Source organism: Channa argus, chromosome 24 (genome assembly GCF_033026475.1).
Source record: "Channa argus isolate prfri chromosome 24, Channa argus male v1.0, whole genome shotgun sequence".
NCBI classification, from domain to species: domain Eukaryota; kingdom Metazoa; phylum Chordata; class Actinopteri; order Anabantiformes; family Channidae; genus Channa; species Channa argus.
This window is the reverse complement of record NC_090220.1, coordinates 498536-516532: the sequence shown is the minus strand read 5'-3', so window position 1 is coordinate 516532 and position 17997 is coordinate 498536. Positions and strand designations below refer to the sequence as shown.

Genomic DNA, 17997 nt, shown 5'->3' with positions numbered 1-17997 from the left:
ATTGTATGTATTCATTATGTACCGAGACGGATAACACTAGCTTTTAAAGATGTTGGATCAAACACTAATCTGATCCATAATGCAGGATGAGTCTGTCTGCACCCCACACTCAAGAGGGGGAAGTGAGGTTGGCCCTGTTTCAAATGCAGCATTGGATGGGGCCTACTCCCCTCTCCTGGTACTGCTGAAACAACAATCTAACTTTTTTTCTTTACTGCCTACTCTGGCCTTTTTCATCTAAACAAAACACACATTGTGGTGAAACGTGTCTGTGCCAAAGCTGGTCAAAGTCTAAATTTCCCTCTGAACAAATTGAACAGACAGACATCTGGCACAGCAGGTTGAAGGGGTGACTTATACACTGGACATCTCAGTGAATGTCTCTGGAAAATAATGATAACACGATACTGCAGATTATTGATTATTGCTCCAGGGTCAGAGGTAAAAAAAAATAAAAAACACAGATAGGGATTTTAAACAGCAACTCAACAACTCTTGTTGTGACTGTTGTCTTTGGACACTCTAATACTTCAAGCTGCGTCCTTCATTTCTACCTTCTGTCCTTTTTGCTTCTTTGCTTTTCTACATAACTGCTGTTCTTCGTCTAACCAGAGAGGGGCAGTCACCGGTTTGATGCAGAAAAGTCCCCACTACCACCACTTCTCCTGGGGAGGAGAGTCTGAGCGGAGAGTTGAGGTGGGAGGTGGGTGAGGGAGTCTCCTGTCTGATCCTTTGTCATGGGAAGAGTTTACTCTGCTGGTTTCTACAGACGGAGCGGGCTTCATCAAACCACAAACACGCGTCCGACATCTCAGGCGTTACTGTATGTGACAACTATGCGACTGGGACAGATAACTAAGGTTTGTCTTTTCTCCTTTGCGTTTCACATCAGTTCTTGAATAAGTGCGATCTGATCGATAGACGCGGGGATGCTGATGATGATAACTACTCTGCTTGGCTACATTTCGTTTACGCCCCTCTGTCAGACGTTGATGTTGCCAGATGCAAAGGTGTTAGAAAGTTACCTAAAGTGTGACTTCAAGTGTATGAATTCATGTAAATGTAACTGTAAAAAGCTGAATAAGTTTCGAGCTGTTCTTGTCCTGTCGTTTATCTTCCTTAACTTTAATAATCAAATGACACAAAGCAGCAGTGGTTATCAGCAAGACTTCAGACTATTGACTGCATCCCTACACCACTGTGTGTGTTTGTGTGTTTCGGTGAGCAGTAGGTTGATGGTGACATAATGAATCACAATATTGTGAAAGATGTGCATTCATTCCAGAGTTGATATAACTACTCCATAAAAAGTTTGTGATTGTTTCAGCAAGTAAAGTTAACTATTACTCAATCACAGCTTCTCTGATTTGAATATTTGCTACTTGTATCTGGTTTAACACTGTAGAGTGATTATTGCCCCTTGAAATGTTGGCCATTTGAGGATGTCACATTGGGGTCCGAGAAGCCTAAACGGGCCCCTTTTGCTGTTTCTATAACTGGCTTTTCATTATCACTCATTTTTGTCTGGACAATGAGTGAGACTGTTAATGCACCAACAGATTGAGCCTTATGCAGTGTGAAAAAAATCATCTTCACAGTGTTAAGACATGAATCAAAGCCAACTTACCAGTGCCCATTCTTCAAGCTGTTTACATCTCTGTGTTTATGATCTGTGACCCCCCCACCCCCCCGCCCCGGTGGGGTGATGCAGTAAGAACTCCTTTCTCTGACACGGGGCCGGGTTTTTTTCCCCCTTTTTTTCTTAGGCCGAGAATGAACTCATGCTGATTGATTGTGGGACTGTGTAAAAGGATACCCTACTTCCTGTAGGCCCTCTCTCTAGACAGGACGACCAGAAAATCTTAGACCAGCCGTCTCGGTCTCTGCAGCGTGTCTGTGTGTGTGAGACAGTGTGTGTGCATTTAGGAAAGAGTAGCATCTGACTTTTAAAGTCCCTCTGTTGAATCACTGCAACAAAGAAAATCCTCTGTCTGAACTTTCTGAGTTATGACCTGGAGTGTGGGGACCTGAAGATGTATTTCATAATTTAAGTTGCTGTTTCTATTTCTTTTAGAACAGAGAAAACCCTTTCTTTTTTTCTTTTCTGCTAATGGCATCTCAACATCTTTACTGAAAATCCTCGGGGCTGGCACAAATAATTCTAGTAATTATCTATTTCATGAGCTGATTGGTTGGTTGCTCAATAAAATGTCAAAAATAACTCTCTTAGTCCAAGTGTTATATAATGAGATATTATAGTTAGAAGTAAAAGTAAGTAGCAGTTTACACTGTAAAGGACTAACAATAACAGATTTGGTTAAAAGTTATTGTTATTAAAAGTTTAAAATTGTGATCAATTTTCAGTCAGTGGACTAATATCAGCTCTTCTAACTTTGGCTGCTGCCTCCGTGAGTTTGGGGCTCTAAGAAATACTTTAAACGGCTGCTCATGGGTTTTAGGGCAAAGAGGCCGATTAAGGGTCAGAGTGCTGCTTTTCAGACTGGATTTTTATTGGTAACACTCAGCCTGACATAATAACTTCCCTCTGGATCTGTTTTCCTACTCTCATCTTTTGGAAAGTTTTTTTCTTTCCGTTTAAATTTGGACATCTGCAATATCTGCTTGAATTGAGGCATTGTTGTATAGAATTTTTAAGGATAGATTGAGGAACCACAAGGCCCGGAATTTAACTTTCTGTGATGTTTCTATTATCTGTTTCTAGACTGAAAGAGGCTCTGATTTCGGTGGAAGATTTGTTTAGGGTGAGCAAATTCTTATAGTTAAGATTAGTTTGATTGATTGATTGTCCTTGTGAAAATATGAAATATAGCAATAAATGTGTTGTTCCTTCTTCAGGGAACAAAGAACACAGGGCACAACTAAATCCTGCCTCTTCAGATTGTACTAGAGAAAGGAGGATAGTGGGATGAACGGCATGCTTCCTCAAAGAAGTTCTGTCGCCACACTGGGCTACAGCTCAGGTAAGTTTGACATTAAATAAAATTATGTTAGCTGGGAGCCTCATTTGATTCTTATCTTGTAATGTTATTATTAATTTGTATCTTTTCTCACTTTGTGCCTCAGCTCATGTTGAAAAAAACTCATGTTATCCAGCTTTAAAAGCTTATGTCCCATATGAGCGTTCTAGCTCACGCTGAAGAGTTTTGTTAGAGCTATAAGTACAGAAAGAGGAAGATACCAGCTTCCCTTATGACCTATGACAAGTTACACAAAAATCATTGTAATTAAAATCTACATGTAAATCAAAATGTTTTATTTACACAAACAAAGCTTGAATTTCGAAGGCCCAGAATAAAAAAACATAAAAATCATGATGGTGAAGTTGTTTTTAGGCTAAACTAGTACAGGAGGTGGACATTCTGTAATGTCACACAAACTCTATAACTATATATTTATTCATCATCCAGCTCATGTGACTTAGGGCACAGTCCTCACACTTCTTTCTGAGATATTTAGATGTCCCCGGGCTTTCTATTGCAGTTCAAGTACGATGTATTCTGGCTTGCCTTGCCTTCTTCCATTTTTAGAAGAAGCTTAACTACTGATTGAGCCAATGTTTGTATTGGGCTCAGAACTGTATGTGTACATTCTTCAGTGGTTTCCCTCTCCCGCTTTTGATCCCGCTCAGCACATATGGTACTTGATAGCATTTCTCTTAGCTGAGCAGCTTATTAAAGAGCTACATTAAACCTGTCTCTCTTACATGGTGTGAAAATAGACAAGATTTCATGCTTCGTCAACTTTCTTTTTCCATAGACTGTGTGAAGATCGAGCACAGCAGCGGTGGATCAGTGGGTGGGCCGTTGCTGAGAGGTTCCCGCTCTAAGGCAGAGCTACAGGAACTGATGGAGACGCTGCAGCGAAGGAAGAGTGCTCTGGAGGCCAGTCTAAGGGCAGCTGAGTGCAGCCGCAAGTACCTCAGTGTGCCGTCACCCGTGGGACCCCAGTCCACTCGGCCACTTTCAGTCCTCAGTGCTACTGAGCGCACTTCGTCTGCCTCAAGAAACTTTTCCTACTTGAACAGTAGCAGTGTGCCTCCATCACCTCGTCAGGGTGAACGCCAGCTGGGACCTAACAACTTGTTTCGTCACTCCCGCTCTCGCCACCAGTCACAGGACAGTCTTCTTCTCTCTAATGCAGCAGATGGAAGTTCTATGCTCTCCTCCTATGGAGAGCCTCTACCTCGTTCTCCCAGAATCAAAAGTGGAGCAGCCAGTGTGCCATCAAGCCCACGTATGGGCCGTAGGCTCTACTCTCAGGGCAAAGCTGGAGGAGACTCCCGGCAGAGGAAATACTCCACTGGCTCACTCAACGGCCTGGGGATGCACAGTCGTTCTTTGCCACGGCTTCACAATGCAGCAGACCCCCCTGCTCTGTCGCTACCATCGCGCCACTCGGTAGGTTCCCACAGAGGAGGGGGCTCTGCAGGGCAGCGGCGCAGTCTCTCCTCCTTAGAGCAGCCACCAGATGTGACAGTGCCAGCTAGCATGCCCAGCACTCCCAGGAGGGCCAGTCTGGCCTCTCTGAGCTCCCTCGGCGTAGATATTGATGGGACAGGCTTAGATCTGAGCTTTGGAGAGAGGAGATTGTCCTTTGGGAAGAGCGGTTTAGGTCCAGGACAGAGGGTGGGCAGCATTACTTCTTTGAATGGAAAAGAAGAACTGAGAGACTACCACCAGCACCAGAAAGATGAGCGACTCAGGGAACAAAAAGTGCAGAGATTGGTGAGTTTCGAGACTATAAAATTAAAAAGTCAGTCAGCTTTTTGAACACTTCAGTAACAAAATCCCTATTTACAACCCTTCCGATTAATCAGATCCCCATGAAATTCGGGATAATTTTGAACCTATTTTGCTATGTTCTTCACTTCATGCTATTTTGCACATGAAGCCAACTCTGTGCTTGCCAAATATAGTTTCTCCCCATTTCCCAAAACTAATACTTTATTCAAAATGAACGTATCCCTAGTAAGTGGTCACATCCCATTCATCTTCAGACAAACCAAAATCAGCTAGTATTCCAAAAAACGTAAGGGTTACTTATGCACTTAAGAGTTTCTACCCCATATCCTATACAAGGTCCAGTTTTTCAAAAAGCACAATATTTTGTACAAAGCCCAGTTAGGCAAGAAAAAGTAAGGGCACTGTTTGGAAATTTTTGGTTTTCTGCATAAATTTGTCATGAAATGTGTTGTTCATCAAAGTCACAAATATAAATAAATAAAATATTTTGGAGCTGATAAAGCACAGGCATCAGCTTGTATGTCATTGCTGTACATGAGAAATAGCCTCAGACAAGCACTTCCTGTATCTTTGGTTTAGACCTACACAACGTTCAGGAGGAATTTCTAACAATTCTTCTTTATAGAACTGCTTAAGAACAGCCATATTGTTAGGACATCTGGCGTGAACAGCTCCCTTGAGATCATTGCACAGAATCTCTATTGGCTTAAGTTCTGTGGTCTGACTGGGCCACTCCTAAAAGCAGATTTTGTTTCTTCAAAGCCACTGTCTAGATTTACTTCAGTGTTTAGGGTCATTGTCCTGCTGCATCACCCAGCTTCATCTGGAATCAGCTGGCATCATCCTGGAGGATACCCCGATAAACATTTTCACCTTAACTTTTACAAGTGGTTCAGGTGCAGGGGCAGCAAAGCAGCCCAAAATCATGATGCTCCATTCACCTTAGTACATCATTATTAGGACAATTTGTTCATGGTAGTACTGTACACATTTCTGTTTTTACACCATATGTAGTGCTGTGTGTTCTTCCCAAACAAATCTACATTTGTTTCATCTGTCCACAAGGCATTTTTCCAGTAGTATTGTGGAGGGTCAAGGTGGTCTCTGCCAAACTTCAGACATGCTGGTGTGTTGTTTTTAAAGAGCAATGGCTTCCTCCATGGTGTCTTGCCATGGTTACTATGTCCCTTCAATGTTTTGCACATGGTTGGCCCATGAAAAGAGATGCTGAACAACTACAATGAATCCTTAGTCTTTAGCTATTACTCTAGGGTTGATTTATAACTCTCTAATCATTGTGTGTTGTGCCTTTAGAGTAGTCTTGGCTGGGTGCCCACTTTTATTGCAGAGTAGCCACAGTACCAAATCGTCTCCATTTATAGACAATATGTCTAACTGTGGACTTTTTGGGAGGGGACGGCTCACTTCAGCTGATGCTGCTTCTGAATACCCCCCTCACACTAATCACACTAATTTATGCAGAAAACCAGGAATTTGTAGACAGCGCCATCACTTTCTATGTGACTGTAGATCTAAGACAAGAAAAGCTGCTGATTACACCTGAATTTAGTGGTTTGCCTATTTAATCAAATTAATTACTTTTTTGCCACCGTATAACGTAAATGAAACAGTTTATTTGTCCCACAAAACCTGAAGATTTTGCGCACCTTTATTACCTGTCGTATTGACTTTTTTGCAGCTCTCTATATAGGTCAACCAGTCATGATTGGCTCACCTGCAGCTAACATAAAAGTCAGCAGTAAGACTACTCCTTGGTACTAGGAAGAGAGTCCAATGTCCTGTACCAGCGACTGTCATTGGTCACCATTTAAAAATCGAGTAAATTCTCTTATTTGTGTGGTAATTTAATCACTGCATGTCCTGGTGCCAGCTTACATATCTGATGTCTTCTTCTTCAGTGTTCCTCACTCACAGTCTAGATCTTGAAGTGATGGAGCTTTTTCCATTGCTGACTTTGGGTTTAGCCTTTAGTGTCAGATTTCCCCCCTTCTGTTGTCACTTTACTCACCATAATATTGAACTTATTGACAACTGCTCTAAGTTGCCTTTTTAGTGACATAAATATTCAGACCCTTTGTTGTGGCCCAGCAAATTGTGGTCAGATGCCTACTGTTTTATCTTTAATCATCTTGAGATGTTTTTAGGACATGATTAAAGTCCACCAGATTGGAGCCACCGGGACTCTTCCTAGAATTCTCTGAAGATCTGAGAACCTGCTAGAAGAATTCATCACTCAGCAGGACTTCATTATTCAGGCCACTTGAACATCATTGTGGTCAAATGGCTAGACAGAAGCCACTGTGCATAAAAGGCAAAGCACTGCTTGCTTTTCTGAACAGCATTTTAATGATTTTGAAAGCACAAGAAAAAGAATTGAGGTTAGAGTCTGGTTATGTTTCGCCACAACATTGACCTGAAGCCTACAGCCAAGACAAGGCTTGACTAGTTCAGTACAAGTCTCACTGTCCTCGAGTGTCCTTCAAGGACAGATACATTAACCCCACAGAACATCTGTTGAAAAACCGGAACATTGCAGTTTATAGCTCAAAAGTATCTGTCAGAAAGAACAGAATAAGAGCAAAGTTTGGTGAGATGTACCTTGGAGGACTTGAAGCTAAAACTGCTGCCTAACGAGATTCTACACAGTTGTGAATTATGTGTCTGTATACTTTTCTAAATGAAAGTTTTTTTGGTTTATGATTTTTAATAAAATTTTGTTAAATTCCTAAAATCACATTTACCTTTTGTCATTGAACCACGGATCCTATGTCTACAGGAATGCCAGCGTCTAGAGACCATCCTGAGCCTGTGTACTGAGTTGGGCCAGGTGGAGAGTGAGCCATTGGGTTCAGCTGTTTCTGACCTGCAGAAGATCAATAAGGAGTTGGAGAAGCTGCAGGTGTCAGATGATGAGTCTGTGTTCTCTGACTCTCCCAGTAGCCCTGCTCCAGAGAGCTGCTTTGGGGCCAAAGCCAGAGACTTCCAACTGTCTGAGGAGCAGCAGGTCAGTCAACGTCAGCAGAGTAGCTACAGAGAGGCCAGGTCACATTCACCAGCTATCACCCTAATGGGCAGTGCAGCCTCACCCGCCACCCACCACAGAGCCAAAGTAAGTTTCACCTTCTTCAAGTGATTGTCAAAGACATCAGACCAACAAAGGCTGAGGTAGAGCTTACAAATCATTGGGCTTTTTTCAAGTGCCGTAAGCGTGTGCTGTGGGCAGTTTGTAAAGTTCCTGTTTATGTTGGTTGTTCAGACACATAAACAAGGAAATCACAGTTGTGTAACACATTACATTGTTAATGTTACTACAACATCAATGTTTCTCTCATCAAATGATTGTGTTACATTGCACATTAATTAATTATTACATTAATTAATTACATTAATACAGTCATTCCTGCTTTCAGTGAGGCCATCTCCTTCTGCTGACTTACTGTCTCTATAAAAGCCCTTTTCCGACTCTGTGTCAACCTAGTTGTGTGTCTGGTTTTAATGGAGAAGGCCTAGTTTTGTTTCAGCACTCAGCCATTTAAACTCTAGAAGGAGGGGGGGAACAGGAAATTACTTTATCCCATGGAGAATAAGTTTGTGCATTCGTGTGTGCATCCATGCACAACTGTGTGCGGGTGTGTGATTGTGTGAGTGGAAGAATACTCGTATGTGCATGGCAAAGAAGTCCTTTTTTCCAGATGTTTTCAACTCTGCACTAAAGCTCGATAGATGTGAAAATTAACATAACACTTATCAACATGGGTATTCAACTTTTGTTTTATGCAACATTTTCAAACACAAAATGAGACCATCCCCTCTGCAGTGTGTCAATTGTGACACACTGTGAGGTTTACAGACTCCAAATATTCCACTCCTTGCATTCCTCAGAGCAGTGTTTGCAATAAGACAGAGTACTCACAACCCATCTGGAAAACTATAAATCCCGGAATAGTTGGTCACCTAAGGCTCTGAGCATGAAAAATCCCCCCGGCTCATTTAAAGGGGAGTACCTGATAACACACTCTTAAATGCACCCATGTATGAGTATAAGCAAATGTTTGCTACATGCCAATAGACGATGAAATATGTGGGAGTGCTTTGGCGCGGCTGGCAGTGAAGTGCACTGATAGAGATTTCCATTACACCAAGCAGAAAAGAATCCTGTTGTCAGTGATACAGCTTTGGATGAGTTAAAAAAGCAGCTGCTGTTGTCAAATATACTGTATAAAAAAGAATAAATGGCAAATTATTTTAGCAACATACTTTACAGTATAGAAGGAAAAGACAGGAGATGCTCACATTATAAAATCTTTCAGTAAGTTCCCCTCCAATACACTTTATGATGTAGGGAGTGCGCCACAAAATGTAAAGCCTGGAGTTAGTGCCAAGAATTTATATGCATTTCTGATGTCACTACAGGCCTTGGAGAGCATGCAGCTCAAAAGGGAGGTAACTCATATAGAGGAAGAGAGGATTCAAGTTTTAAACAACATAGAAGAGCTGGAGCAGAAAATCAAAGACTTGGAGAATCAGATGGAGGAGTCCATTCGAGAGGTAAACAGCAAAGTGCAGTATCAAAACACAGTAAATTCGTTAATGAAAATGAATTGAAGGGCAGGTGGTCTACTCTGTCCTGTTGTTCATATAGATGGAGGTGGAGTGTGCTCTGCTGGAAGGTGAACATGAGTCAGAGATGGGTCAGCTTCAGAGGGAAAAGGAGCTTCTGGATCAACTTAAAGAAAAGCTTCAGAGCATTGGGAAGATGAGCCACACAGAGAAGTCTCAGGTAAAAGGTTATAAAATGGTTTAAATTGACAAGCTATGAATAATTTCTTTGCCCACAATCTGATCAGACCTTGTATGTTTTCTGGTTGTCATTCATTGGAAATTATGGGCTCAGTGGTCAGAAATGCTTAAAGGGAATGCTGATATTTGATGACCATGATGTAGATACGGCAAATATCAGTTCATTTCGGCCACACTGTCTCCACAAATGGGTTCAGTTGCATTTTGTCTAAAACCAAACAAATAATGTTTCCAAGAGCAGCAGCCAAAGGTCCAAAAAGGCCGTTTAAAAGAACCCCTCTATAACCACCACTAAGCAAATGAGCAACAGGTAACAAAAAGCCTAAAATGTAAAGGCAAAAGCAAAGTAATACAATTGTTTTGTTTCTGCATAGCTGATTTCTTTTAGTTTTTCTTCTGATAAACCACTAGGCAGAATATCTACACCAACTTTACTGGACAAGTACTTCTGCAGTCTGCAAAAGTCAGAGAAAACACTTAATTTCTTATTTTTCACCCATGTCTTTCTTTTTTTGCCTTTCTTTTCCTCCTTGACCCTAATTCCTTTACTTCCTGTCTATTCAAAACTTCAGTTTCAGCCCCGATATCCCACATTTGAGATGGGTCGAGCTAAGTAGTTAAATGTGTAAAAATTAATCAACAGCTCATCTGAATCGCAGTTTTGAGCCAGAATAAACTCACCTGAAACCTCAGTTTTTTATTTTATTTAACCTTTATTTAACCAGGTATACAACAGTTGAGATAATATAATCTCTTTTTCAATGGTGACCTGGCCAAGAAGGTGGCAAGTTTAAATAAGAAATTTTGAATCACATAACTATTAAGACAAAAATAAAGGACAATAAAGTAAAAAGCAAAAAAGACAAAAAATCAAACACAAAAGACAGGACAAAAAAAAATAATAACAATCTCTAAAGACAAGAGGAGGACGGGGTGTAAATTGGAGTTAATTTCTGTTTAAAAGAGGATAACGAAATGAAAAAGTCTGAAAATCGTTCCAAAAAAGGAGCAAAAAATGCTAAACATTTTCTACCAGCTTCAGTTCTCACAGCTGGGACCTTTAAACCAAGCTGGTTGGTAGATCTCAGTTTGTATGAATATCACACAGGAACAAACATAGATCTGATATAATAAGGTGGTTTATCCAGTAGGGCCTTATAAATGAAAATGTACCAGATCATATGAAAAGAAATTAAATGTGACCAAAATAGCATGAATTCTTTATTTCCCTAAAGTAGACTATCAGCAAATGCTTAAATTCTAAATCTGAATAAGTGTTAAACACTGTCCTAGTTATAGTTTATTCCATGTTCTTTAATTCTCATCTATTCAGAGACTTTTGCCTTCTATTTAGGGCATTGGATGTCTGTGTGTCTTGGGTGTTAACAGGAAGCCGAGGAGCAAACCAAAAGCTTGGAGGATTTGGAGTTTCAGAAACTGGAGAGAGAAATTATTCAGGATGAGGAAAAAGAGAATAAAAGCCAGGAGCTGCTGCGAGAGATTGCTGAGTGTCAGCGTCTTACTGTCACACGCAAGGTACAGTGACTGAAATGTCTTAGTGTGTGTGTGTGTGTGTGTGTGTGTGTGTGCATATGTAGAAGGTAGTGCATGTATGATGCTGCAGTTACCGCTGGCCCTGCATCATTCGGAGAGGTTTCATTTTAGAAAAACCTACAGTACAGAGGGAGCTATGGGTTTTTTGGAGCATTTTAAAGGAATACACATTATCAGCTTCATTAACGATCTGAAATATGTCTTAAACTACCCCTTTACTATTAATATTTAGTGGACTCCTTAGTGACACAAACTTGTAGGAGAACATAACTTATATAGTGATTTTTGTTTTGCAAGTTGATAACTTTTTAACATAAAAGTTATTGTTATGTCAAATTATTACATGTTAGAACTATAGCGTTGTATAATCACAATATATTGGATTATTAAGTTTAAGTCAAGTTTGTATAATGTGTTGTTTCAACCCCCAAACCTATAAAAACAAGCACAACTCACACTGTTAACGTTTTTTACGCTTTCTAGTTTTTTTTCTTGATTGTTTTCAGTCACTACATTGTGGTTTATTGTCATTAATCCTACTACAGGCTGTGCATGAAAAAAATGTGAGATTTGCAGCACAAAGCATGAACTAATTACAAGCAACAACAAAGCCAACAATGGTAAGCATGAAAATACTAAAGAAACGTGAAGAATACATGCTTTTTTCAGTCATAGATAAAATAATAGAGAAGGGGCAGAAAGGGGGTGAAGATGTTACATTAAAGTAGGTTTGCTCTGCTTCTGCTTCAAACACGTCTGCAGTATCTGATGATGGCAAAGCATTACTTTGCTTTATATTCTGTCAATGTTTCCAGTTATCATAAAGTGATAATTTGCGGTTTGTAATATTGCATAGGAAAGAGTCATGACCTTGAAGAAACAGTCCACACAGATCACCTTACAAGCTCAGCAAGAAAGAGAGAACTTCCGAAGAGAGAAAAGCAACTTGCTCGTCATGCTTCAGAAGGTTAAAAAAAATTCTTTGCACGGCTGATGTTGGGGATTGTATTCTCATTTTATTTACTGGAAGTTTCTAAATCTACAGGAGAGAGAGAAACTGGCATCACTGGAAGGAAAGTATGCAGAGTTGTCTGAGGGGCAGACCTTCACTAACAACGCTGTAGCAATGAAAGAGGTAGGAGTCAGTTCCCTCTGCAGTAACACTTTCTACCAGCAACGTGTTCCTGATTTATCTTCTGGCTTTTGTGATCTCTGCAGCAGTTGTGCTCTCTGAAGGAAAGGCGAAGGAGCGGCAAAGAAAACTCTTCGCACCCAAGTGACAGCCTACCTCATAAGAGGAGCCAGCAGCTCCTAACATCATACGGCAGAGCTGTTGGACGCAGTCTTCCCCCCAAGGTCCATAGCTTTTCTTGATAAGTAACCCAAGCAAATATTATAAGTTTGATACCATATACTTAAACTGATTCCAATCTGATGTGTTTTCACACTAATACTTATGGAATAGTTCTTACAGCAGGAACAATCCAGATTACAAAGCTGAATCTTGTCATATTTGAACAAAACTTTTTAAAACTCAAAATCTTTTTCAAATAGTGCTTATTCTGACTCTGGACCATAGACAAGGGGATTTCATTGCCCTCATTATTTGTATCTACAAACATTTGAACATTTTGTCCTTAGAGAATGACCCACCCAAACAGGAATTCTCAGATTGCAACACCCATAAAGCTCATGAAGTACTTTGCAAATGAGAGAAGTCTGTGTTGTGTAAAGGCTTTAGTGTGTGGGTCTGACCAGTTGCTGTGCGCTGACAATTCCTCCTCAGGCTCACCTGCCTTTGTCCCAAAGCTCCAGCTGTGGCAGCGTCATCCCACAGGGGTTCAGCTTCTCCTCCCGGGATCTGAACACACGCCGCCTGCCCAAGAGTGAGTCAGGGCACCAGATTGTCTGCATCACATCTTCTGTGTACAGTGTGTGTACAGTGGTCATCTCAAATTAGGAAGTTGTGATTTTTGAGGGGAATTACATGTTTGCACAGCATGTTTAAAACATGGAAAAACGTGTTAAATATCTTTGTTGGATAAGGCAGTCGTCCTAATCCCTCATTTATGAACTGTATCTGTTTTATGTGCTGCAGTAAACATACAGTGTTGCCTTGCAATGTTAGATCTGTTCACCTTTTACATCACAGTCCATCAAAATAAATGCATGTATCTGTTTTTAGCTTGATGGATTTCTGTTACTGCAAAAATGTCCAACTGGCAATTGGTCGTCTATTTCAAGCATTGGAGCCATGTTGCTGTGATTTTGGCACTTTATCGTTAGATGATGCGACCTGAGATTATTTCCAGCTTTTATATTACATTCTCTTCTGTAAGCAGGCAACAGCCATGCAAACATGAATGAAGAAAGACAGAGGAGAAGTGATTTTTGTGGCAGGATGGAGTCGGATGCCACCATGTTCCTGGATTCCTTTGCTTACCCAGACAACAGTCAGGCCTCAGATACTGTCAGTGTGGACAGCTCTGACAGCCTGGAAACCAGCTTCTCTGCCTGCTCCCCGGATAATATCTCCAGGTTAGAGACAAGCTACGGAGTTGTACTTTAGGAAGTTAAGAAGACAAAAAAAGCAAGGGCTTAAAGAGTCACTATTTATGGTCTCGATGGATATGATATATGTATCTTCTTGTGGCCAACTTGTGTTTTCCATTTTTCATCAGTGCTAGTATGTCCAATATGGTGAAGATTGAGGAAATGGAGCGTTTACTCCGAGAAGCTCAGGCTGAGAAACAGAGACTGCTTGAGCACAGGGTAATCTATCAAACCTTACCTGAACTGTATATAAGGATGTGTGTGTTGACTGAAAGATGTATAAATGTATCATTTGTGGCATGTCCAGGAGCGAGAGATGGAGATGCGTAGACAGGCTCTGGAGGAGGAGCGAAGAAGAAGGGAGGAACTTGAGAAACGACTGCAGGAGGAAACAAACAGGAGACAGAAACTCGTAGAGAGAGAGGTGAAGCTCAGAGAGAAACAAAGATCACAGGTAGGGCTGGGAGATATGGAACAAAAGTCTTATTGTCATAATCCTTTTTTTATTGGTTGATAATGATTATTATGGAACAAATTTAAATTGTTGGCTCAGGCTTGTTGGTTCGGCTTTCTGACACAACTTGCAAATCATTAATACTTGATTCATATTTGAATGTGACCAAACTATTTCCAAAGGACAGAGGCCCCCTTTTTTTTTAGAATTATTTCTTCTTCAGACTTTTTCTTCTACCATGCTTGTTCTGTTCATAGCTCCTAATTGGTATGTATGCAACACAAGGTCATGCAGATTTATAGTCAGTCTCACAACATGACAAATTATTGCCATAGAAAGCTATTACTGATGATATACAATATTTAATACAATACTGCACAGCCCTAATCACAGGTCCTGGAGAAGTGGTTGACGACTGAACAAAGTAACCTATGCTGTTTACATCTCTTTTCTAATTCTATCGCTTGTTTCCATAGAACCGGTTGTTGACGCGCTATTTCCCTGTAAGGAAAGATGACTTTGATCTTCATGGTCACATTGAGGCAGCTGGACACAACCCAGATGCCTGCTTTCATCTGGCCATCACTGACAAAACCTGCCGAGGCTTCCTGGTCAAAATGGGCGGGAAAATCAAAACATGGAAGAAACGCTGGTTTGTCTTCGACCAGAATCGCAGGACGCTCACCTACTACGCTGGTGAGTTTTAAAAATGCCAGGAAGCCTCAGATGGTGAGAAGCGGCTTTGATCCCATGGTTGTGGCTCCATTACCAGTTCTGTTTATGTTCTCTGCTGCAGACAAACATGAGACGAAGATGAAAGGAGTCATTTACTTTCAAGCCATAGAAGAGGTGTACTACGACCACTTAAAGAATGCACACAAAGTGAGTCAGTTTAAGTGCATGTGTGTGCTTGTTTATGATATTTATCCTTTGGCTTTACACAGATCACAGCACGTGCCCCATTTTTAAAAATATTGTTGATGCATTTATTCTCTGCTTTTCTGTCTCCAATTGTCTTTTCCCCTCCCACACATGTATCTCCTTATCCCTCTTATTTGTATTCGTTCTTTTTTTGCCTTTTTCCAAAACTACATTCACTACCCAGAGCCCCAACCCCTCACTGACCTTCAGTGTAAAGACCCACGATCGTGTGTACTACATGGTGGCTCCATCTCCTGAGGCCATGCGTATCTGGATGGATGTGATTGTTACGGGTGCTGAAGGACACATGCACTTCATGGTCTAACTGAGCCCAGCAGATTAGGGTCCCTGCCACCAAATGTGTTTGGTACAGAAATTCACAGCACTCTTTATCAGTGTTATCAACGTAGTCGTACAGTATCTGCATTGTGTAGAGATCACATGGATGCTCATAAGATCAGCACAAACTGAACTTGTGTTTACATATATTCAGAAACAGACTTTAGAATGTAATCATGTATCAAAGGAACTGATATACAGGGTTCATGATTAAGCTATGTAGTTTCTTTTCTAATATGTGTCATGACTAAAGCCGTTTTTCTCTATATTTCACTAAAATCTCTGTCTGTCCCCACTGCCCCAAGAAGTTCAGTTGTTTTCCATTAAAAAACATAATCAGGGAAGTTGTTAAGCTGTTTAGAAATGTTTAGATCAACAACTGCTTCACTGCCAATCAACAGTACACGCAGATGCTGCTTCTCTGTAACGCACGCATATATGTTTACAGTATATAACTTTTTATAAACTGTAGCCTTCTGCAATGCAAACAGAGTGGGGGTTATGTTGTGGGGCCACGTCTGTTTTTCTGCCCTCTCTTTCTTTCCATTCTCTCTGTATTTCCTGTCTGACCGCACCTTTTTAGTATTTCAATATATTTTTTTCTGTATTTTTGCCTGCAAAAATTTACATTTTTATGTTAACTCAGATTTATTATTTCTGTAATATCATTAATATCCAAATGTGTGTCTTATTTTACTGCTTTTTAATTGCTGCTGTCAGACTACAGCATGAGCTGGTCTTGTTTGCTTATTTAAAGCAGGGCTAAATGTCCACATCTGTGCTCTTTTACACCAGATATATCTCTCTTTTATTGCTTTTATTTGTTCTTTTGGCTTCTTACATGGGAACAGCCCTTATAAAGGTTAGCTAAATAACTATAGCCATATTTTACATTTTATTATCAGTAATTATTTGTAATTGTTGGCACATTTGCCCAAATCACTGTGGTAAATCGCATTTTCCATACTTACCACCGTGCAGTGGTAGACATGACTGCTTCCTGTAGCTGCTGGTCTGAAATGAAGAGGCCATGTTGTGAAGCTGTGATGCTATATGCACTGCATAATCCTCATCATGTCCCTTACACTAATGTTTGATTATGGTTCCTCACCAGCAGAGGTCGTCAGTGCAGCATTATTGCACAAAAATGACGTAATTCTCTGGCTGGTCGCCCCATACCCTCAGAGTGCAGCCTCTGTGATCACAGTTTCCTTATACATCAGATCTGTGCATTTATAAGTGCATATATAACGCTTGAGATTTGCTTTTCAAAAGGAAAACAGCAATCATTAAGTTTATAAAAACAAAATTAACATATATTTTTTTTGACTATTTCCAACAGTCTTACTGTCTTTGAGCTCCCTTCAACACTGAGTGACCAGCTGTTGTGTTACAGACTCAAGGGCTCACTATTTGTCTGGTTTTGGTTCAGCATTGGCTTAGTCAGTCCTGCAGAGTGCACATCCAGCTGCAGAGCTGATGGTGTTACTGATGAGTTGTTGGTCTTGCTGGATGTTTCTCAGTGAACAGATATAAACATCTCATCCCCAAACTGTTGATCACTGTATCAGTCAGAAGCCTTGAAAGCGAACAAATTACCACATTAACATATTTATACTGATTGCATTTAATATTTTATATTTTGTATATTGTATGAACAATTGTGATTGTAGTTGACACTTTGCTATAGGTTTTTATACTCAACATGTCTCCTGAATAAATAATTTTAATTAGTAATCCTAAATGTTATGGTTTCTGCGATTAACATATACTTTATACTGTATTTTGACAATAAAACCCTGAACGTGTTATACAAAATTGGGTAAGTGCTCATTTATAACCGAATATTACTTTGTATCTTGTAGCATTTAATCAGAGCTATTTGCAAGCCAATAGGGTTTTTTCTTTCTCCCATTGACATCTATTTTCCTATAGGAACAGATGAAGTTGCACAATGCCCCTCTAAGGCGGTTCAGCTAAATATTTGTATTCACTCTGTTTGAAGAGGTAGTAGTAGCCATGACAATACAACTATCAGTGTAGCATTTATAATAATTCATGAGCTTCTCTTATGTATTTGAAAATTATCTGTAATGTCTCAAAAAATTTAAAACATCATTTATTAGTATCTAGAGCTGAAATAAGAGCTGTAAATCTCTGCAAGCTTTGGAGCTTTTTAACAGCATATTTAAAAGAAAAGATTGTAGCTATGGTATTTGTAGATGTATAAGAATGGTGTCTTCTGCCTTCTGCCTCTTTTTCTGAATCTACATTCATTTAAGTCGCAGAGGAAGTATTATGTTCATACTTTACTTAAGTAAAAGTAGAGCTGCTTTGTAAACTATAAAACTATTGATGTTACTTAAGTATAGTCAGGAAAATACCAGTATTCAAAGTCTTTAAAGTCAAAATACTCATTATGCAGAAAAATGCACAAGTAACTGAAGATACTGGTACTATATCTATGATTAAGGAAATAATTTCTAAAGTGATTTGCTTTGTAAACAACAACAATGAAACACACTTATTTACATCTCATTTAAATAAATAAAATGAAAAAGAGCAAATGGATACATTTGAGAAGCGGGAAGT

At 40.0% G+C, this 17997-nt stretch overlaps 1 protein-coding gene across 2 annotated transcripts; it reads left to right on the top strand.

Moving 5' to 3' along the window:
* The first annotated feature begins 670 nt into the window (after positions 1 to 670).
* On the top strand, positions 671 to 17223 carry phldb2a (pleckstrin homology-like domain, family B, member 2a). 2 transcript variants are annotated; one of them, XM_067494022.1, is made up of 18 exons: positions 671 to 860; positions 2723 to 2762; positions 2857 to 2981; positions 3778 to 4745; positions 7561 to 7893; positions 9198 to 9332; positions 9427 to 9564; positions 10974 to 11120; positions 11995 to 12105; positions 12184 to 12273; positions 12360 to 12494; positions 12925 to 13024; positions 13481 to 13676; positions 13820 to 13910; positions 13999 to 14145; positions 14622 to 14841; positions 14942 to 15027; positions 15251 to 17223. In XM_067494022.1, the coding sequence occupies exons 3-18, from the start codon at positions 2927 to 2929 to the stop codon at positions 15389 to 15391; spliced, it is 3093 nt and encodes a 1030-aa protein (XP_067350123.1). In that variant the 5' UTR covers positions 671 to 860; positions 2723 to 2762; positions 2857 to 2926; the 3' UTR covers positions 15392 to 17223. The 2 variants fall into 2 exon arrangements, with proteins under 2 accessions (XP_067350123.1, XP_067350122.1); XM_067494021.1 differs by having other exon boundaries at positions 672 to 860; positions 12357 to 12494.
* The last annotated feature ends 774 nt before the right edge of the window (positions 17224 to 17997 follow it).

Excerpts from the sequence above, each read along its gene's own strand:
- phldb2a (XM_067494021.1), top strand. The coding sequence starts at position 2,927 with ATGAACGGCATGCTTCCTCAAAGAAGTTCTGTCGCCACACTGGGCTAC. Across the intron at positions 13,677-13,819 it reads TCCCCGGATAATATCTCCAG|TGCTAGTATGTCCAATATGG; the intron begins GTTAGAGACAAG and ends ATTTTTCATCAG. Across the intron at positions 13,911-13,998 it reads AGAGACTGCTTGAGCACAGG|GAGCGAGAGATGGAGATGCG; the intron begins GTAATCTATCAA and ends TGGCATGTCCAG.